Source organism: Myiozetetes cayanensis, unplaced genomic scaffold (genome assembly GCF_022539395.1).
Source record: "Myiozetetes cayanensis isolate MyiCay16 unplaced genomic scaffold, myiCay2020 scf1, whole genome shotgun sequence".
Lineage (NCBI taxonomy): Eukaryota > Metazoa > Chordata > Aves > Passeriformes > Tyrannidae > Myiozetetes > Myiozetetes cayanensis.
In genome coordinates, this window is record NW_026086604.1 from 58,954,446 (window position 1) to 58,977,021 (window position 22,576).

Consider the following 22,576-nt stretch of genomic DNA (forward strand, 5'->3'; position numbering starts at 1 on the left):
TTGCTTGGTTTAATTTTGCTGTTTCTACCCCTTTAGGTTTTAGTTGCTGTATTCAGCAGATATTTTACCTTTTACATCACTGATTAAATTAAGAGACAAATTAATTTAAGGGCTCTGACTGCTCTTGATTGTCAGCAATTTGGATGCTTATGAAGTGGTTAAAGTACATTTAATTAAAGACGTGTTGCTTCATATCCAGTAGTCAGTAAAACATTCATGTCTTCTTTATTTAAGTATTATCACTTTTTCTGTAGAAAAACTCAAGAAGAGTTTTAAAAGATATAGGAATAATTTCCCCATTTGAAAGAATGACTAACCATGAATTGCACTGAATATAGTCTTACTCTTACCCACCGTTTATAATTACAAAAATGAATTGGCCCTTACAAAGTGTTGTCTTTGCTTGTTCCTATTAAAAATCTTATGTACCCCCTCATTATCTATTCCAAAGTTTAAGAAAGACTGTTCATCAGAGGAGGGATCAATGCTAAAAATGGGTCTGGAGTTTAGGCATCTAAGGTAAGTCACACACTGTTATGAATCTTTTCTTTTTTGAATCTTTTCTCTTTTTTTTTTGTTCTTTCTTCTCCAAGTTAAAAGCCTATTCTAGAACAACTGCAATCATCCTTTTTCATGTCTTCCAAAATAGTCCAGAAGATGCAGCCCCAAAAAACAAAAGCAGCCCTAATACAGAAGGCCACATGATCTGGTGTTTATTGTGACGAAACATGAGTTTATTGTGCTTTCCCCTTCTTCAACACCTTTAGAAAAGTCAAACTGTTTTTCCACGCCTTCACCTTCCCCACAAATCCTTTGGCTATAACTACCAGGGAGAAGGAGGAGGAGGTGTAAGCCCTGAAAATAAACCCCATGACATTTCTTCGAAGGCTCTTGGTGAGGAAGAAGAGATCATGGAGCAGATCATGGAGAATGTGTGACCTGAGCGAGCCCCATTTTAAGCCTGAAAGGAAAATCCTGGCAGTTGTAGATATTTTTCACTTTCTTATATAACTGTTTATTTGGGAATAGAAAGCAGAGATCATGGGCTCAACATGAGTTAAAAAATACATCAGTGACTCCTCCCTCCTTTTTTTGAAGCTGAGTTATTATAAAATAATGGAATATGTTGAGAGCAATCAGGACACAAGGATTTGGACATCCTTCCCAAAACAAGCTGTTCTTTTACGTTTCATAAAAGGAATTGGGTTTTGATGTTTAAAGAAGCAAAAGCAGAACAAGAGACTTCTGCAACTGATTTCTGTGGAGATGAATTAATATCCTGAGGTTTATTTGCTTGTTTAATATGGTCACCTAGGCCTCCTGCTGAATCAAAGGGAAAACCACACCTACCTCACGCTTCCCTGTTACTGTGATGAAGGGAGGAGCTGGTTAAAGTTAACCTTTTGAGATTTACACTGAACATCAGGAAGCATTTTTTTCACCAAGAGGGTGGTCAAACACTGGAACAGGCTTCCTAGAGAGGTGGTCAATGCCCCAAGCTTGTCAGTGTTTAAGAGGCATTTGGACAGTACCCCCACAACATGCTTTAACTTTTGGTCTGCCCTGAATTGGTCAGGCAGCTGGAGTAGATGGTCCTTGTACATCCCTTCCAACTGAAATTATTCTATTCTATTCTATTCTATTCTATTCTATTCTATTCTATTCTATTCTATTCTATTCTATTCGGTTCTAGCCCCACTCACTGTGTTTGCAGGGTGTATGACAGAGTTGGGAATGACAATGTCCAAGCACACTTCTCCTCGCTTGGCGCTTGGAGCATGCAGGCAGACACGTTAGGCTAAGCAATAATGGCAGCATTGGACTTTTCCTTGCTGGGCAGGTAGGGCTGCAGGGGGATGCCACTGCTGTGTGCCTGTGTGAGAAGTTGCTTTTTCTTTTTTTCTAAGGTTGCATTGAGTGCAGGTGTCCAGGTGTCAGGAGTGAGGGCTGCAAGGAGCTCTGTGAGGAGAGGGAAGGAGTTTCCCCTAAGCATTTTGATGTTCATATTCTTGCTTCCCAATACCTGAATTAGTAATTAAATATACATGTGTACAATTTGGCTAAAAATTAATTTCATAGAATTTCAGAAGGAGTAAGATTGGAAGTGAACACTGGCAGTCATCTAGTCCAACCTCCCCTCTCAAGCACGGTCCACTGGAGCACATTACTAGGGATTGTGTCCAGGTGGCTTTTGAACATCCCCAGTGAGGAAGACTCCACAACCTCTCTGGCCAGCCTGTTCCTGTGCTCAGTCACCTGCCCTGTAAGGAAGTTCTTCATGTTCCTGTGTTTCAGAAACAAATTTAGTTCCCCAAACCAAGTCTGTTTTGCCCATGATGGTAATTGTGAAAGGATCTCCCTGTCTTTCTCTCAACCCATGAGTTTTCTTCTCCCACTGCACCAGGGAAGGGGACTGAGACAGTAGCTGCTGGGTGGCAGCTTGGCTACCAGCCAGGACCAACCTACCACAGCAGTCAGCAAAACACAAGTTGTAAGCTTTGGGCTCAAGAGCAAAGACAAATGACGACAACAAAAAGAAGTAAAATAATTTAGGCCATCAAACTGTTCACCTCACATCACTGACACAGGTCCTTCCTCTCCATGCCTGTGCACTGAACGTCACATCAGAAAGTTAGGAGGCTGTCCCTTCTAAATCAGCCTAGTCCTTCGCGCATCTCTAAAAAAACAGCTTCTGTGAGAATAATTACACAGTTCCTAATGTAAGAAATTCCGTTTGATCTTTTGCAAAGTCATTGAGACCTTGGGCTGCTCAGGCTTTGCACAGCAATTTACAAGAGGTTCTAGAAGCTCACTGAAAGACAACACGTTGTAATCCATAACTCATATCCAGGTTAATAAACACAGAATTAAGGTATATGCCAGCCCAACTGAACAACTTCCATGCAACTGGCTATAACCTTTTCTTGTCAAACAGAAGGCATATTGCTCTTAAATCTGTTCAATAGTAGTTTAATGCCTACTTGAGAAACCCTTATTCTGTGAGAATCTACTCATTCTTTCCTCAGCTCCTTTACTGTCTTGCCTGAAGGGGTATGTAAATTCAGCACAAACTTCAGAAGCTAATACAAAACACCCTACAAAACACGAGGATGATGGAAGCGATTACAAAATAAACACAGCAGGCACAATAAAAGTAGTCTTAAAATAAAAAAGCTGGGTTTATTATAAGATCAAATACGTGCCAAAATAAAAGTGCTTCTTAAACCACTGAGTATGTTTGTGAATTGTATTTACAGGTTTTTCCTCCCATTTTAAAACTAGAATTTGGTTTAGCATTTGCAGATATTCTTAAAAATAAATATGTAAAAATGTGATTCAGGAGCAGATGCAAACAATGAGGAAGAGGGAACCCTAGCCTGAAATGAAGCCATTCCTGCCGAAGTCAAGAGCAGAGCATATGTTAAGGCTGAAAATTTAAATACACCCTACTTAAGCTGAGAAGGTAAAATTTTGTAAAAACAAGAATAAGTCACATAAAAACTAACAATGGAAGTCTTTTTACATTTTTATAATATCACATCAAAATTACACAGAACACCCCAGTGATCACTAGGGAATCTGCCACAGTCTAGTTTTTCCAAGCCGATTAAGTCCATACTTCGAGGAATAATATTTCCCCCTTCCGCCGCAGGCCGAAAGTAAACACGGTCAAATCTCATCTTGCACTTGTACGCTGCATTCAGGTTGGTATTGGAGTCAGTGTCCCAAGTATAGCGGCAGTGTTGTGGTTTACCCAAAAACTCCCAGATATCCGTAACGTTTTTAGGTAAGTCACCAAGTTTTGCAACCTGAAGGTAGAAGAGGGGAAAATAAACCAAACACAAACCCACAACATACTGAATTCACAAGTTTTATCTTCAAAAATAGAACTGAGTCATCACAGCATTGCTTTTTTTCTGCAAAACATTAAGTTGTAAAACAAAGATCTTAGAGATGTTTCTAAACTGTGGTATTTCTCAGGACTCTAAAGCACGACCAATTCTTGTAGCACTTTCTAAATCCAAAACATGTTACAAAATAAATGCTCAGCTCTGAAATGTTGAGACGTAGGGGTCAACACCATGTTCTCTGAACCAGTGTCACTCCAATTCACTGCAATGGAATTTCATGGCTGGGAGAGATGAAACTCTGACGTTCTAGTAATAATGTGCAAATTCCACTTTTAGTTTCAAAAGCCAAAAATTATTTCTAATTTTGAATGTCTGGATTATGGGAAATTAAAATCCCAAGATCTATTTCTCCAGAGCACTCTTTTCTTTCATTGGTTCTACAAGCTGAGAATCAGCAAGCTGGGCAAGTGAAGATCAGGTTCTCAAAATAAGATGGTTTTGAAGTTAAAACTTCATCAACTCTCCCTGCACCTGCTCAGATATAAATATTGTCAATAAAGCATTTTGTTATTGGGAAAGAGTCTCCATATAAATCACCTCAGCCAGCCATAACAATGCCTCAGCATAGCAATGCTTACCTCTACTTAGCCACCCTTTCACTTTTTAAGAATAAGTGTTGAATATCTCTGTTCTGCTTAAGCAGGTAGTTTCTCATAACAACAGAAAAGCCTGAGAAGATCAGAAGATTTTGTCAGAATACCTTCTCTAAATAACACGGTTGTTTATTTCTATTTACCTCGCTGTCTCTGAGGTTTGTATCCCCTCCAAATATAACAGTGGTGGTCTCAGACTCCTTCTGCATTTTGTCTAACACTATTTGCAGCTGCTTTGTACGTTCCTTAGAGTGATTTTTCGTGCTCTCCAGATGAGAGGTCATAAGGCAAAGTTCATTACCAGATATGTTCACCTATGTGTCAAACAAAGAGGCAATGTTACTATCCAAACCATGATAAGAAGTTCAAAGCCAAATCTAATCACAAAGCAAATTACTGAATGACAGAGCTCTGGTTAATATCAGTTTCACACTGAAGAAAAGTGGCTTACAGGAGGATAACTGGCTTTTGTTTTCAGAGATTATGAGACTTGAAAACAAAGTACGGTAAGTAACTTTGCTAAAACTTTGACGTTTGTTAGTATCAAATGCAAATGGAGTTGCATATGTTAGGAGAAGAAATTTTTCTGCTGTTTGAGACCGTTGAAGAGAAAAAGCCAGTTCAGCATTTCCTGGGATTTTTTGTTTGGAAGGCAGAAATACAGCTGTTTAGTACATACTGACTCACTCACATGCACAACCAAAAGGTTCCTCTTCATGGCAGTTGTTGGAAAAGGTATTATCTCATGTTTCAGTACCTTCACTCTTGATTTCTTTACCATTATGACAGTGAAATACTCATCTATGTTACCTAAGGAGAACCAGGGAAAGAAATGTTTGAGGATATCTTGTGCTGTATCATAAATAAGTTAAGGTTCTGAAAAAGACCTTATTACTACGACTTGTGAGAATCAACATTAAATTGTACAAAGTCATTAGAGAAATGCCGCATAATAGGGGTCTGAATTTTTCAGATTTTTTAAATGCAAATTTTCATGAAATTACTTATCTATGGTACTTTTTGGCTGCACTTGCTATCAGTCTTTCAAAATGCAGAAAAAATACAAAGGAAACCATCAGGCAAGCAAGCTTTAGACATGCGTAATTTGCATCAAGCTATATGCTGGTATCAAAACACAGAAAATAATTTAAGTGCTTCCTTCTTCTCTTCACTCTTTATATTCCTACAAATCATTGAAGGGTTTGGCAAGGGAGACAGAATAAAACCAAACTTCATTTTCTGGTTTTTGTCTTTAAAAACTGAGGGGCTTTTCTTACCTGGAATAATAGTGTAACTGCCTGCCTTCATCTGTAGAAGACAGAGATGTGGTGGGATGACCTCTTGTAAAAACACAACATCTGGATTGTATCTGAAAACAGCAAGGCAAGATTTTCAATTAATTATTGAAAGATAGTACTGCTACACTCTAAGGCCAAATTGAACAGGGTCAGAGATTTCAGGTGCACCTCGCCCTCATTTTCTTAGATACTGTAAGAATATATTCTTTAAATAAAGAAAAAAAATTTCCATCATATTTAGTAGCATGTAGACACATCACCACTATATATCATGACTTTGCAAACGTTTGCATGGGTTTCATATACTATATACATGTAGGGAATTCAACTTAAGCTGCTGCAAAGCAGCTCTGGAACATGTCCTCCAGAAGATTCCAACCACCACCTTACTCCCTTACAACAGATCCCCTCAGGTAACCTTCAGTTCATTTTGTGCCAGTCTCAATGATGACAAGGTCTTTTATTTCTTAGAGCTGTGCAATCAGGAACAGTTCACATGGGGTAGCAGTCCTGAAAATGCTCATTTAGACATTATTTTACAGCTGTCCCTACTTTTGCTACACTGCTGAATAGCCCTGCTCTACGTAGGTGAAGGACAAACCTAAGGCCTTACTTACAGAAGAAAAATACTGTCACCCCAGCTTAACTAAATCAATTCTCACTTGATTTAGTTAAGGGATTTCTGCTGTTTTGAGATGAAATTACCACGTTTAAATAATTTAATTTACACTGATAAGTTACTGTACTAAGATAAATCAATGAACTTTTAAATTGCTCATAAATATATTCAAGGTAGTCTTTCACTGACAGAACTATAAACGATAAATCACAGATTCTATTGCTTTTATCTTGCATATTTGCTTTTTTTGATAGACAACTAAACATTACCTAGCAAGAGAAAAAAATTCACTACAAAAATCTTTGTTGTTTCAAACGGTTTGCTCTCCTGTGAAGTTCTTCATACTACTGGAATGTGACAAGAAAGTTTCTTGCAGTTTTACTCTCCTTATGTACACGATGCAAGTACAAAGGATGTTCCTGATGTGTGACTTCAACCTGAACAATATTGTTCATTAACAGATTTTTAAAGTAGCCATCACAGAACTCTTAACCTTTGGGATCTGCATAGGTTCACACCTCTACCAGTCAGTATATCAACTTTCAGCTACTTAGGGTCTATAAAGTGATTGTACTGTGCATCTAACATTAAGATAATTTGGGCACGAAGATTTGTATATCTCTAAATCAAGAAGCTTTTTTATTTCCTTTAAATCCGGGTACATGACAATACGAAGATGAAGCTATACTTACAGTGCCAGGTATGTACAGACCCCTCTAGCTCGTTCTTTCAGATTTCCTAGATCCAGACCATCAATGTTCCAGGTTATCAGTGAGAAGTTGCTGTCATCTTCTTTTTGCCCTGGGTCTCCACTATTGACACCGGCATTACTAGTAGTTGCATCTGCTGTGAGGTCAATGCTAAAGAGAGAGTTTACTTATTTGTCAACATGCATAATACTGTTCTTTCTGCAATTACCTCCCTTATCCTCTAAAGCATGTATTGATCTCAACATAATTTATAAGTGCAGTAACTAAAACATACAGACCCCAGTCATACAGAGCTGTAGTACACAGGTGAAGTAAGTGGTTCTTTCTCCTCCTTATAGACACAAAATAACATTTACCATTCTGATTTAAGTCAATCAGATGACAACCAACGTAATCCAAAGCACCTGAGTAGTTCAACTCTTTCCTCATGCTCGCACTCTTTTCCGCACATCCTTCAGGAACAGGCTGTTCCACAGTGGATTCCCCACGGGGTCACAAGGCCTACCAGCAAACCTGCTTCAGCATGGGCTTCTCTCTCCATGGGGGCACAGGTGCTGCCAGGAGCATGCTCCAGCACAGGCTTCCACTGGGGTCACAGCCTCCTTCAGGCATCCACCTGCTCCAGCATAAGGTCCTTCCAGGGCTGCAGGTGGATCTCTGCTCCCCCATGATCCTCCATGGGCTGCAGGGGCACAGCTGCATCATCATGGTCTTCACCAAGGGCTGCAGGGGAATCTCTGCTCCGACCCCTGGAGCACCTCCTGCCCCTCCTTCTTCACTGAATGTGGTGTCTGCAGGGCTGTTTCTCTCACATATTCTCAGTTCTCTCTTCTGCTGCAATTACTGTTGTGCAGCAGCTTTTTAACCTTCTTAAATACATTATCCCAGAGGCACTACCACCATCACTGATGGGCTCAGGTTTGTTCCATGGCAGGTCCATCTTGGAGCCAGCTGGTACTGGCTCTGTCAGATGTAGAAGCTTTGGGTGTCTTCTTACAGAAGCCACTCCGGCAGCTCCCCACAATCAAAACCTTGCCATGCAAATCCAGCACAGAATAATGCTGACAACACATTGATGTTTTGATTGTTGCTAGCTAGCACTTTCCCCAAGACAAGGACTTTTCAGCTTCCCATGCTCTGCCAGCAAGCAGGTGCATAAGAAGCTGGGAGGAAATATGGCCAAGACAGCTAACCTAAACTGGCCAAAGAGATATTCCATTCCATAGAGCATCATGTTCAGTGTATGAACTGGTGAGAATTGGCCAGGAGGGGCCAACTGCTGTATGGAGATGGGCTGGGCATCAGTCAGTGGGGGGCTGAGCAACTGTATTGTGCCTCACTTGTCCTTCTTGGATTTTATTTCTCTCTCTAGTTGTCTTCCTTTTCATTACAATTAATATTATTTATTTTATTTCAACCATAAAACTGTTTTTATCGCAACGCATGTTTTTTACCTTCTTTTCCAATTCTTTCCACACCACTGTAGGGGGGGGTTGGGTGGTATGTGAGGGTGTCCAAGTGAATGGGTGCATGCTAATTAGCTGGCATCTGGGTTAAACCATGACAGGTAGAGACATGTGAAAATTCAATTCCACTTGCAGTTCGATACCTTTTGTATGGCCTAGTGGTGTGCTGTGAGAGTGTGCGTATAAGACAGATGTTACATCTTAACTTCCACAGGTACATTTAACAAGGTGTGCATGCACACGTCGATTTTATTTATAGAGACATAAATATGTATACATCTATTATAATACATATATGCATAGTTAACACGTATACAAATGTGCGTGTGTACAGTAAAATCTGCATATGTATTGCTGCACAAGATAACGAGAAGAAAAAGAGCCTGTCCCTTCTCCAAAAGGCTCGCAATCCACCAGCCCAGAGGAAGGTGGCCGAAGCATCCACAGAGAGAAAGTGCAGCCCGCAAGTCCGGCAGCCTCTCAAGGCGAGACAAACGTCGGGAAACGACGAGAACAGCGCGGAAAAAGACACAGAACTACCTGTCTCGGCACTTTTCCCCCGAGGTGCGATGCCATGCTCCCCGGGTTAGGCCACGACCCGGGGATGGCCCTCCCCACACGGGGGCTCCCATCGCCTTCCCGCGGAGGGGAACCTGCCTCCATCCGGGGAGGCCCCGCTCCCCCCAGCTCGGACCCACCTCCTCCATGCCCCCTTACCACATGCCTCCATGCCACATGCCCCCCTGCCCCGATGTCACCTACCAGGTGCCGGAGCCCGCGGAGGCCGCCCCGAGTGCCGCCCCCTCCGTCTCCAGCGGCGATTCGAAGTAGGCGTTCAGCGCCCTCTGAAACACAGGGGCGGCTGGCAGCGAGGGGCCCCCGCCGGGCAGCCCCGCGGCCCCGCCGGCCCCGGCCGTACCTCCATGTGCCAGTCGCTGCCGGCCAAGAAGCTGCGCGCCACAGCCACGTGGCTGCTGGTGATGGCGGCGAACTCGGAGCACAGCACCTTCCTCCGCTTGGCGACGTGCAGCGCCTCCTCATCCTTCTCCTCCTCCTCCTCCCGCTCCCGCGCCGCCGGCGGTGGGTTCTGAGGTGCCTCGGCCAGCTCCTCCCGCCGCCCCTCTGCCTCCGCCGTCTCCTCCATGGCGGAAGGCGGCGGGAAGCACCGCCCGCCGGGGTTGCCGTTCCGGGGCGCGGGCGGGCAGCGGTCGGCCGGGCGGCAGCATGGGGCTCACGGTGGAAACCCTGAGGGAGGCCATGAAGTACATGCTGGAGTCGCAGGGCTTCGACCGGGTGCTCCGCAAGGTACGGGCACTCGGGAGGCAGGGAGAGCGTCCGGCCGGGCTGCTCGCTTCAACGCCGTTCTCTCCCGGAATGTCAGGCTGGATCGGGATGAGGCGGGGCTGCGGGCACGGCGGGAACACGGCTTTGCAGGTCTGCCGGCGTTTTCCCCGGGTTCGAGGTCTCGGAACAGGGGCGTGTGGTCGTGGTGGTAACACGGGGTAGAAAACACAATCGTTCTTCAGTAGGTCTCGTTAGATACTCCAGCTGCCTTCCAGCAGCTCTCTGAAGGTGAGGACTGTGCTGAATAACCTTCAGGAGTCATTCAGTAGCTGGCATTCTTCTTCCAGGACTGTGAAATTATGACATAAACGATTACTCTTCCCTGTTTAAAAATAAAAAGGGAGCTCACTGTGACATCTCGCACCTAACCCTGAAGTCAGGCTGAAAACATAAGCTATACCTCAGTGCTCTCCGAGTTTCTGCACAAGGCCCTAGACTAATACCTTCTGGTATAAAGGAATGTATTTGACTGGTACTGCTGTAATGACTTCCTCCTCCTTATAGACACAATTAGGTGTATTATACGTACACTAATTGTACATCATATGTACAGTTATGTGTATTACATGTACATTGTGCTCAAAAAAACGTAAAGTTACTGTGTTTTGTTAAACTGTGTAGTGTGTGGTAGTGTAGCTGCTGTGTAGAGCAGTCCTGTGAAGCAGTTTCAGTGTTTTCATTAAATTTTGCAATGCTACATTTCTCCATTGAATTTCTATTTATTTGTGTAACTGTGACATGAAGTGATGCAGTAAATATATCTAAGAAAAAAACCATGTAAAAATTCATATGATTTGCATTGTAGAGGAGCAAATGTAATAATGGAAGCAATGGTTTTGTTGGCAGCTCCATGATCTGATACATCCAATAGAAACCAATTATTTGCAAAGCAATTCTTACTGTCATGTTTCTCCAAGATATGTTGGGGAGTATGAAGTTTAAAAAAAAAAGTATAAAGCTTTATGTTTAAGAAGGTCATTTATTTATAAAGAGTCCAGTTAGTTTTTAGTCACCTCTTCCCTGTGATATCTTTTTACTCCTTTACCTTAAAATCCTATGAAGTGGAGAGCAAACTCAGCATTTCAGCTCATAAAGGTAACTAACTGTCTGGAAGTGAGCTTTGGGAGACAGGCTTCCTTCCTTGCTCTGGAATACCTTTAGACTTTTCCTTCAGTCTTCTAGAATTACAATGACATTAACCTGATCATAGTAAGAATCAAAGTACAGTTGTGTTTGAATTGAAAGTAGCTGCTGTTTTTCTAGGAGGTACCTGAAGTCTCTCTTACCATAACTAAATGGCTCAAGATTTTTCCTATCCTGGAGAAGACAGGTTTTCATCTGAAATGGTTCAGCTCCAGCATTAGACTTGGTTTCTGGTTTAACTCCAATGTGGCATCTACCAAGGGCTCAACAACTGTGAGTTTTAAAGCCCTTTTTGCAAAGAAGTAGTGCATGGCAAGAGTGGCTGGAAGCTGAAGCAGTGTGCTGTTCCCTGAGGCAGACGAGTGGGAGGACAAGCACAGGAGGGCTGTGAGAAGTACAGAGCAGCAGCTATAGCTGTGTAGGTCCTGGAAGCACTCAAGTACTGAACTATTTCTGTCAAGGACAGCAGGCACCTAGTGCCAGATCAGAGCAATGGCAAATGGAACCAGATCCTTTCCTTGCCTTGCAGGTGGATTGGAGCCCCACTCCCTGACAGAAGTGGAAGCCATCTGCTCCCAGTGTCAAGCGTCAGTGAAGTCCTCATTAGGAATTCTGTCAGAAACTTAGGCTTCCAGTGAGTGCAGCACAGCATGCCTGGTGTAGGACTTGGGATTTTCATTGATCAAGGTGCTATTTCTATATTAGAACATTGCCTCAGTGATTTCCCCTCTGTTTAATCTCAGCTTTTTCCATTCATAGACATTCATAGACTACGTCATCATTGATGATGTATTATTTCTCTGCAAAATTTGAATAAACTTTGGCTTATCAGAAAGGGACACTGGCTAACACTGAGGTCTTACACTGCATTATAAATAAGGAATAATGAAACTGGAGACATTTCAATCTTAATACCTTTTTAGATTAAAAAATACTTAGATCAACTCAGATGATAACACGATGGAAATATGTAAGTTTAAGAAAAGGCTTTTAAAAAAATTAAAATTAGTAGGAACCATAATAAATATGTCCTCATTTCACTTTTAATAGTCTAAAGTTGTAGGAGTAAATACATATGCTGAACTTAGCCCAGTTTTTCATCTGCTTTCAGACTTTGAAGATAGTGCTACTAACTGAGGAAACTTGAATAGAGATTTTAAAATACTGAATTGCAGTGACTTCTTGGTCTCAAAATTCCAGCTTCATGTGTTGGTTACAGGGGAAAGCATGGTACCAGAGGTGTAATTCTGTATTTAACACCTATGAGGAGGAATAAAACTGTGTATGCAAATAATGATGCTATAACACTGTGATACGGTCTTGGATACTTCTACCCAAGAATAGGAATTTCTGATTAGAGAGGCCAATCTGATTAGTATTTCCATTGCTCATTTCAAAATACTGATTCTTACTGAGGTTGCTCTATGATTAATGAATTACTGGTTGTCTTGTTCCTATTTTGTGAGCCAACAAATATGCCTTTGCAACTGTGGTACACACAGAGCGGTTTTGTGTTCCCTCTAATCTGGCCTTTCACTCACAGGTTAAAGCAAAAGGAAAACTTAAGAAGAATGTTGCCTCCTAAGGAATTCCTGACAGCATGGAAAGTCTTGAAATTTTGTTAAGCTGTCTGCACTAGAAATACAAATTTTTCTAAAGCGATAGTCTTCTGTTCAAAATTTATGGAAATACCTAATGTGACAGTTGAATTACTGTATTTTCCATCTTTTGTCTCATGAGTCCAGAATTAAAGAAGATCTCCTTTCATTTGGATTCAGGGTGATATTAGATGCTGGTACTATGGTCAGTAAGCTTTTTATTCCTTTTTTGGTTATACAGATGAAACTTGTTTCTGCAACTCCTGGAAACGTTGTTTGTGAAATGAAAGTAGAGGAGGAACATACCAACAGATTTGGCACATTACATGGAGGTTTGACAGCCACACTCGTGGATGTAGTGTCAACAGCAGCATTGCTCTACACAGAAAGAGCAACACCTGGAGTCAGTGTGGACATGAACATCTCGTAGGTATCATTCACCATGTTTACTAAAACATATGAACTTTTCTTCCCACATTGTGTCCACTGCACATCATTTCTGTGCTGTGGCACCCACTTGAAACAGGTGTTTTCTTTGGTTTCGGAAGTCCTGTTTTGATAAATTAAGGGGAGGCAGATGTACATTTGGAGACATTGGCATTTGATTGCAAATTTTGAGTTGGACTTTTTTAAGCTTTTATTACATGTGTTTCAGAGACAGTGTCCATTCATTCATAGAATGTAAAGGTATGTTGATATGCTGTCAATTGAAGTCTTAAGAAATTGGTTCAGCTTCAGTCTTTGCTTGTGTAGATACGTTCATGTCTCCTCAAAAACCAAGATCTAGGGTAAGCAGCTTTCTATAAACCCTTTTTTTAGTATTAGTCCATTAAATGTTAAACCAGAGAAAGTATTAAAACAAGAAACAGTTCAGCTCTGTTGTGTGCTCATATACAGGGTGAATTACAGATTGAGTCAGAATTTATCAGTGGAGGAAGATTCCTTTGCTCTAGGTCATTTCAAGGTAGTTTTATACTGGGAACAGTTCTTCCTGTAATGCAAATTTGAAGCACAGTGTCTTTAAAAAATAGTTTTTCTGAAACTTTCTTTGATCATGCTATTATAGCTTGTCAGCTTTGCTTCATTACTTTTAATGAAGATATTATGACTGATCGGAACTAAAGTAATCCTACTTGGAATAACTAACACAGAGCATTAAAAATCTTAGAAAAGTAACCCCTCTTCAAAACTGTCTTTAAAAAAAACACACAAGCCTTAAAACTGTATGGGGAGTGATCTGTATCTTCATAAGGTTCCCTCCTTTCTCCCCCAGCACCTTCTGGTTTGTCCACTGGGCAGATGGGACTGAAGCCTCTATTTAAGTTTTATACTGCTGCTGTGATGACTAGGATCTTATTGGAAATTACAGCCTGAAATTCTCCTATGATTACGGGTTTTTCCCCGTATCTGACATCTGAATTACGTACACTATCAAGTATGCCTACCCAGTTACATAAGGGCTAAAATTTTAGGAAGGTGCTGTCTCTTGGAGGTCATCCGAAATCACTTTTAGGCAATGTTACATGAAGCAGTATTAATAGCTTTGTCTAATCTGGACTACTGGTTTCATCGAACAAGTAATATTGGATATTGAATGTTGCTATAAGACAATTTTTTCCTTTTTGGGAAAGGAGCTTTTAAAAAAGTTGTCACGAGATAGCTATTTTAGTAATGGAAAGAACAGAGAGAAACAGAGAAACTTTTTTTTTTTTTTTTGTAACCACAAGAGGATCAGCAGCAGCCTCTGGGAGTGAGACGAGGCTGAAACCCTTCCCTTGTCAACTAACAGAGCTCGTGTTAGGTCAGCATTAGGCATGACTGACATACTTGTGACATGGTGTCATGTATAAAAATGGACTGGTTGATGAAATTTCTCTCAATAATTCCACATTCTGCTCTGTAGTTCTAACATTTGAATATTGTTCCCTTACCTCAGATCATGATTGGATCATGTTCCTCCTAATCATTTCCAGGCTTTTTGTGGAGGAATTTCTTCCTATTCTCTGAAGTGCGTTTTAGAAGCACACCCTCCTGCTCATGTAAATAAAAACAAAGAATTATCTAATGAATGGAAACAGCATTTGAAGGCTGCCCAGATTTCCATGACTTCCTCTAACCAGGGTATGGGAAACAGTTAACCTATACTTAGGTTCCATACAGAAATGACCTTCTGGAGCTTTTGTAACAATGATATTTTGCAGCTGAATCAGCCGGACTAATTCAGAAAGACTCTAGGGAGCCAGCAGTGGTTGGAATAGGACTTGGCTCTGAACTTTTAACTGAGGTCTTGGATACTAATTGTTTCAGTTCCAAAATGGACTTTTCCTCAAAACCAAGCCAATGGATTTCTTTTAGCCTCCATTTTTTTTGAGAACTCTTATACTTGCTTCCACTGGCAGTACTCAGAGGAGCTCAAATACTTTAAGCAGTGAGGATTTGCAAGCAGGCAGTTAGAGACATGTGTCTTTATTACCCACTTTTGCTAATTCCCTTCATGATAATCTAAAATGCAGGAATATTCTTGGATTTGTCCTGTACACAACCTCTTTTAATTGTTCATCTTTTATTTCCTTCAAGATACACTTCTGCTGCTAAGATTGGAGAAGAGATATTGATTACAGCTCAGATTCTGAAGCAAGGAAGAAGTCTTGCGTTTGCTACCGTGGATTTAACAAATAAGGCAACAGGAAAGTTAATTGCACAAGGCAGACACACAAAGTTCCTAGAACATTAATATAAGAACATAATGTAAATAATAATGTTGGACTTCAGAATGTCATTATTATTTTCTCACTTAAATAAGATACCTGCACAAAATTGTGTTATTCTGTAGAAAGTGAATTTGTCTCACTTCCATAATGAATTTTTAAATTACCACCAGAATTGCTACAAGCCTAAAACTAGTGCCTATTTTGAGATGAACAACAGAGTGTAATAGCATAGGGATATATTTGGCTTTTTTTTTTTTGGTCAAGGTAGCAGAAGGGAAGAGCCTTTGGAACAGCCATATGTTTTACCAGCATAACAGTTTTAAGAGATCCATTCTCTTTCCCTTTGGTGCCATGTGACAAAGTAGCCATGTCTTCTGGCCTGTTACAGTCATGCTCAAACACCACTATGTATGCTTATAAACTATACTTGTTCTGTAAGATGATAGTACAGAGTTCTTATAGTGCAAAACTGGTTTGAAAGTGTAAAGCAGGCTAATGCAAAATGTTCATTTACTGATGCTGTAACAAATTCAAAAGTACTCAATAAAGTACTCTGAAACTACCTTTTTAAAGATTATTTTGTGGGTTTGTAACCTCTTTGCACTGAGTAAAAGCTTGCCAACGTGATGTGCTTGAGAGGATGTAGTGGAACCTTTGTACACAAACTCACCTCAGATGTCATCATCTCCCTCTGATTCCTGAATGTAAAAATGCAGTTATATCATATGGGCTTTTCACCTCTACCTACCTGAAATTCTGGCTATATTTGTTTAAAACTCATCAGCTGCATGCTAGAAATGTATCAAAATAAATTTGGTGACATTTGGCCAGGCAGAGGCTGTAGATCGTCTGACTTGGGTTGAATGTGATAGTTAAGCTGCTGTTCATCAGCTGAAGACTGGGCTCCTCGTGCGCTGTTCCTGACAGCCTTAACTGCTTTCTTCAAACTGATAACAAACTACACATGGCAAGGCTATCAAACTGCAATAAAAGCAGCAATGCTACATATGCAGGGCATGTCTTTCTCCCCTAGCGGGAGATTTGAAAAAGCTAATCTACGCAAGTAAAGAGCACATCGTAGAATTTGACTCATTGTCTTTAGTCATTTGACTTTTGTGATGAAATGTGCACTTGGGGTTTTTTTGTTGTGTATTCCTCAACCTGGAGCCCCTGGTGGTCTAGTGGTAAAGGCGCCGCGCTATCACCGCGGAGACCCGGGTTCGATTCCCGGTCAGGGCCACTCCCGGGCAGGTGGGGCTCGTTAGCCCTTAAAGGCAACCCATCTACGTCCTAAGGACCTCGCTGCCACCGTCCAAGCTCGCTTGGTCCCGGCAGATGAACCTTAGGATTAAAGGGTGGGCTCAGTTCCGCGCACACTGTGTCTCACCTAAAAAATCCAATGCGCAGGCTGGAAGGTGGAAAGACCTTCCCCGGATCTTCGCACGCTATATATACTGGCCATTATTCCTCAACCTAAAGAAATAATTTTCAGTGAGTTAGGTGACCTGTTCATGCAAACTGATTTTCAGTATAAAGTTGAACAAGTTAACTAATGTGTCATCAACCTTTCCAAAATGACTTTTAAACAGGTGATATAGCTGATAACCCTTCAGTGGAAGTTCTCTAAAAACATACCTGCAGTGGGCTCAGGTTATCAGCATGTATTTTTCCTGCACAGGAAAAATGGAACAGTTGTTCATGGTATATACATTTCCAACAGAAGCTTTTTCTCTGATGCTGTCTCAGAAGCAAACATGGCTTACATGCCTGTGGCTAGTTGAACTTTATTATAGCAGCATCTTCTCTTCAGCGGTACACTCATAATTTGCTTTTTCCTCAGCACTTACACTTACTCATGCTCAGAATCAGCCCCAAATCCTCTTTAAAGGAACACAATGCTTTGCTAAAGCAGTTCTGCAAAAATGCTTCCTACAGGAGCAAGCTTTTTTGTTTTGAATCTTCATTCAGCAGAACTAGATGCTTCACTGTATTAAATTCTCATGTTACCATTCCCTCTTCCTGGAGCTCTGTTAACGAGTCTCAAGCATCTCCAGTTCCTTTACAATTACTAGGATGAGCAGACAGAGAGGATCCATCACAGCAAGTGGACACACCTAGTGAGTTTGGCAATTGCTGATCTGGTTATCTTCCTATAAACATGTTCTGGCATCTCCAGTCATCTTTTTTCTCATTCTTAACTTTACCAGTTTTCTGTCATAGACTACTCACGTACAGTGTAAGGAAATAAAAGGCAACGTTAAAACTGCTCCCTCAATTGCTATAACACCCACCCTCCCCGTTCACTGGAACACAAGGCTGATTTTGACTATTACCTGAAATAAAAGGCAGAGGGTGAGAAAAAAGGAGGTGCCGAATTTGATATGTGCTGAAAGATTGAGAATGCTCTCAGCTCTGTGTGCTTGGGCGATTCTGTCCTTGTCTAACTGTCCCAAAGCAACTTAACATGACTTCCCTCACTCAGCACTGGCTGCCTCAGGAACCTATCATAGTTAAGTGGTCTCATTCTATCACTTAGCATTCGTCATATCTACATAATTACAACTGAAAAGCATCCAGGCAGACTGAGAGTGGCAAACCTTAACACAGAAACAACAGTACCCTCCTGTTCCCATTCGAGCCTGGCAAGGTCTGTTTCAGTCTGAGAGGGAAATGGAAAAAAATCCCCTGAAATAACAAGTGAATTTCTCTTCTCCCTTACAACAGACTATTCAACGCAGTATTTTAGTGCTACCTAATTAATGAAGGACATCATTAATATGCAGGCCAGTTATTTTAGAAGAAGTTAATTAAAATGATTATTTTAAGACAACCTTGTCTGTTATCCCTCTACCAACAGCATATTGACCTTGTAATTTATTTCACAACTTGGGCACAGAGATGACCTTAGAAGGAATTGTCCCCATTGAGCCTGCCTTGCTTTGGGAGTAAACTGCAAACATCAGACCTAATAGTTGGAAGTGTTCTCTGCTGATATCACTTCAACATACACATTAAAAATTCTGTATCTTGCCTTAGCTGAGTCTTGAAGAAAGCAATGGGAAAAAATTACCATAAGAAGGACAAATGGTACACGGCTCCACCTGGCATCAGAACAAAATCTCCTGTGGGGCTGACCTAGTTCCATCACTGCAGATTTAGGCATAATTCTCTTACAAGCAAGCAAATACAGTGACTTCATGAGATCATCTTGTGAGTCTTAGTAGTATACTAGATTACATATCCAGTAACTGACAGACAACTGCAAGTTCCATATTTTACAGCTTCAAGTGAGACCAGCCCTCCCATATTGTATTTTGTTGTGTTTTGGGCGGGTTTTTTTTTTAAACATACCAAACACCTACACTGTACTTGATGTCTAGACGTCTGTCCTCACGGAGGACCACATAGTGGTATGCCATATGTTGTGGAACAGTTTGTCTTTCTCAGTGAAAAGTACCTTCAGCTTCCCACTTCAAACAATATATTGGCCAGCCAAGTGTTTGATGCTGGTTTCACATCACGACTTTTGCATGAATGCATTCAGACTGACACCCAGGGGCTTGCACCATGTACAGCTGTGCATTACAGATGCCTTAAGAAAGTGAGGAATCAGAAAAGACTTCTTCCCTCTGGCATTTAAAACCAGAAGTCCAAATACTTATCAGGTCAAATACCAATCACAGATTAAAGTGCAGTGAGGAGGGGTTTAGTCATTAAGGATTCCAGCTCTCAGTAAGACTCAATTTGTCAGTGATTAACTGAGGGGAGGAATGGGTAAGAAAGGGCATCACTGCTGAAACGGGCGTTAAACTATCAGGACCCCTTGTTACTCCTTCAGGTCAAGCCACCCTGTCACAGGGGTCTCTAGCTGATCTGTTGGTTAATCTCCCAATTTAAGGATGAGCTAGCTGGCTGGTTTACAATTTTCAAATTGACAAACATTACCACCTAAAAAGGATGGTGCAGGGAGGGCAGGGATGTGAGGAGAATTAGGTAGTTAAATAACTATTCTGAACAGCAATTCCAGTCTGTTCAGCTTCAGAGTGGCTCTGAGCCACTGCCATGGGATACAGAGAAAGGTTTCCAACTGCATTATATCATTGACCATTTTAGAATTCTCTGTCTCCATAAGCCATTTAGCCAGTAGAAAGAAATCCCCAAACCTCTCCCTTACCTCATTGTCCATGGGAAAGAATAAAAACAGCACTTAGATTCCTATTTTGCTACTTGAGTTCAGGGACAACACAATGACAGTTATTACCTTTGTGATTCTGTAACGCATTCACTGAATGACTGCTACCACCAGATCACAATCCCAAGCTGCTGTTGTTATGGGACACAGTTCTCGCCTAAACCAGACCTAAATTACCTGCAAGCTTTTATCAAAAAAGCCACATTTGCTATCCCTTCAGGAAAACAAACAAACCCCATCCAACAATAGAAACCCTACTTTCGTTCACCAAGACAGTACCTGCAACTGTACCACTGTAGTAAAATTCTGGATCTTTGATTTCTTTTGCTTAAAAGCAGTAGGTGCTTGAATAGATTTCAGGAGTCCTGAAAAGCAGTTTGTTGAGTGGGTGCTCTAGCATACTGTGCTCAAATTAAGGGACCTTTCCATATGTAAATCCTTTCCAAGCAGAAGTAGGTCACAGGATATCTTCAGCCCTGAAAAGCATTTCAGTCAGCCATGCCGAAGAGAAATTACATTTAGCTTCAGTTAACCTGTAGTGCTGATGCAGCCCTCCGCAGCATCTGCACTGCCCAGTCAGGTTCGTGAGCTCCCTCCCAGCTGTGGTGCACAAATCAGGAAGCAGCACCTACTGCTGCCTCCTCTATGGTATTCCTCACAGCAGAGTTCATCACTACTCCAAGACCACCACATCAAGGAAGAAAACACCAAAGTAATACAAAGCACCCAGCTCTGGTGCATGACAGCAGGGAAAGCTTAAGGGGACTTCCAGTTGTAGTGGAGAGGTTTGCTCGTCTCAGCCTCTGAAGTGCAACAGCCTAGCAGGTACAGATGACACCTACAAGCTGAAGCCTTGCACTCACAACACCAGCAGGCCATGAAGTAGCGCAGGTGCAAATGAAGGCAAAACCTGTACACAGAAATGTCATTTCTGGGTGCTAATGATACTAAGGGATAAATTACAACATTGGCCTTATAGTTTGGGAAAGAGTTGTTTACAACTTAAGATTACTAAAATGAAAATTTCCACAAAATGAATTCTAGAATAAACACCACTCAGACTAGCACCATTCCTCAAACATCCACACTCATCTTTTTTTCCCCCTTACATAAAGGGTTTTAATAGTTTTATCTTGTTACTTCACTCCAAAGAGCTGTTCCAAAATTTGTAGGCTTACACAGCTTGTGAATTTGCTTCTGCAATAAATGCAAAAATGAAAAAATCCAGCTAATAAAAGTAAGTAGCAGGCTAATAAAAGTAAATAGCAATTAAGTAAACTCACACTGCATGCCCCTTTGCTTAGTGGATGTAAATATGCTCTAGTGACTCTTGACTTTTAACAACTATCATGCTCAATGGCGGGAACCTTAATGTAATCTTAAATGAAGCCTCCAACAGTCCATTAGACTAATCTCTGCATTAAGAGGCAAAAAACCCTTCAGTGACTCTTCTCACTGTTCAAGCCCTAGAGATCCAGATTTAACATGACCTGACATTCAATAACTGCAAGTAATCCAATGACTCAGTACACGACCAGTGCAAGAAAAAGCAAGGTTCTCTCGGCAGCAGAACAGGAGTGGGCAGGGAAGGATGCCTGCAGAGTTCACAAGCTGGGACTGTGTGCAAGGAGCAAGAGTTTATGGCACTCCTGCCAGATTGTAAAGTAATTTCAAAACTAATACAGTGCATCTTAGTGTGCCAAGAAAAAGACATAGTAATTCACAAGGACTGTGGCTACCTACCCACAGTGAAGAGTGATTCTCTCTTTTGTATTTTTCAGGTACAAATCAAGTAGGTCTTTCAGAAATGTCAATTTTTTAAGAGCCTAAAAAAATTGAAACTTGTAAAATTACCATCTTTCCACTCCATCAGTTTTGTTTCTAATAGGCTTAACATTCTGTAATGAAAAAAAAATTAAAGAGAAACACTGAATAATCTCAATGTATTTCTACTATCTGATCTATTACTTAACAGATCAATTTTAGTGTAACAAAACAGCTTTTGAGAAGGGATTTCTGTTTTGTTTGAGACAGACGTGACAATGGGCATCAACTACAAACTAGCTACAGGCCTATTACATTTTGGCAATACTTGTACAGCAGTTCTATCTTACCATATTTTGTTAACTCTTGTGCAGCTGAAGCAGCTTGAAAAGTGAGAAACATACCAACTACAACATTTAAGAAGCTTCCCCTCATCATGCAGGAAGCACCTGACACAAGCCTCCCTTCACCAGACAATTCATTGAGATGCAAGAAATCTAACGGGCTCCAATCTACTTAATTTATCCCTGCCCTACTGGCACTTACCAAGTTCTCAGGACAAATCCTCAAGAAAACAGCCTCTTAAAACTCCATATTCAGGTGTGATATTGAGTGTATTTCAATTATTGGTATTAGCATATCCAAAGTAGCCACATAAGCAGCTGACAGCAGGGAGTAACTATTATTCTTACACAAGAGTCCTTTCTATATTTACAAACAGCTTCACTGAACACCAAATTAGGTGCACACTATGACAAACTGTACTTTGAAAATATTAGTTTTGAAATAAACCCTACACTTTAAAGAAAGCCTACCAGAAAGCCACTAAGCTGATATAAAGAGGGCCTGAAACCAAAAGCTAGATATTATGAACTGCTTTCATTCAATTCTGAAGGGCATTTTGCTGAAGTAACTAAACAGAAGTCTAAGATCAACCTGAAAGCTCCACTGAGGAAGAGTGGAACAAGAGTTTAATCTCTTCTCTCAAAAGCCATTCTGTTTAAGGGGAGAAAGACACAATACAAGAACAAACGCACATACGCTCCCCAAGATTCCCATGCTCTGAAGCCTGCTGATCCCCTTTACCTTTTTTCCCCCCACTACTTAAGCAATGCAGATGGCTATCAACTCAATCCGATAGCACAGCAAAAACATAATGTCTGTTAGCTGGGTAGAACGGATTACATTTAACAAAACTGGTATTCCAGTTTTTTGTTTTGTCTAATT

The 22,576-nt window shown here is 41.1% G+C and overlaps 2 protein-coding genes across 3 annotated transcripts; one reads left to right on the top strand and one right to left on the bottom strand.

Moving 5' to 3' along the window:
- Nucleotides 1-3,155: 3,155 nt before the first annotated feature.
- On the bottom strand, nucleotides 3,156-9,741 carry TDP2 (tyrosyl-DNA phosphodiesterase 2). Its single transcript, XM_050315878.1, has 7 exons — nucleotides 9,517-9,741; nucleotides 9,360-9,442; nucleotides 7,114-7,281; nucleotides 5,782-5,873; nucleotides 5,196-5,314; nucleotides 4,648-4,818; nucleotides 3,156-3,809 (listed from the first exon to the last, which is right to left on the bottom strand). The coding sequence occupies exons 1-7, from the start codon at nucleotides 9,739-9,741 to the stop codon at nucleotides 3,528-3,530; spliced, it is 1,140 nt and encodes a 379-aa protein (XP_050171835.1). The 3' UTR covers nucleotides 3,156-3,527.
- An 18-nt stretch (nucleotides 9,742-9,759) lies between these two features.
- On the top strand, nucleotides 9,760-15,956 carry ACOT13 (acyl-CoA thioesterase 13). Of its 2 annotated transcripts, XM_050315896.1 has the most exons (4): nucleotides 9,822-9,902; nucleotides 11,614-11,771; nucleotides 12,924-13,108; nucleotides 15,260-15,956. In XM_050315896.1, exons 3-4 carry the CDS (start codon nucleotides 12,924-12,926, stop codon nucleotides 15,414-15,416), a joined length of 342 nt encoding a protein of 113 aa, XP_050171853.1. In that variant the 5' UTR covers nucleotides 9,822-9,902; nucleotides 11,614-11,771; the 3' UTR covers nucleotides 15,417-15,956. The 2 variants fall into 2 exon arrangements, with proteins under 2 accessions (XP_050171848.1, XP_050171853.1); XM_050315891.1 differs by lacking the exon at nucleotides 11,614-11,771 and having other exon boundaries at nucleotides 9,760-9,902.
- The last annotated feature ends 6,620 nt before the right edge of the window (nucleotides 15,957-22,576 follow it).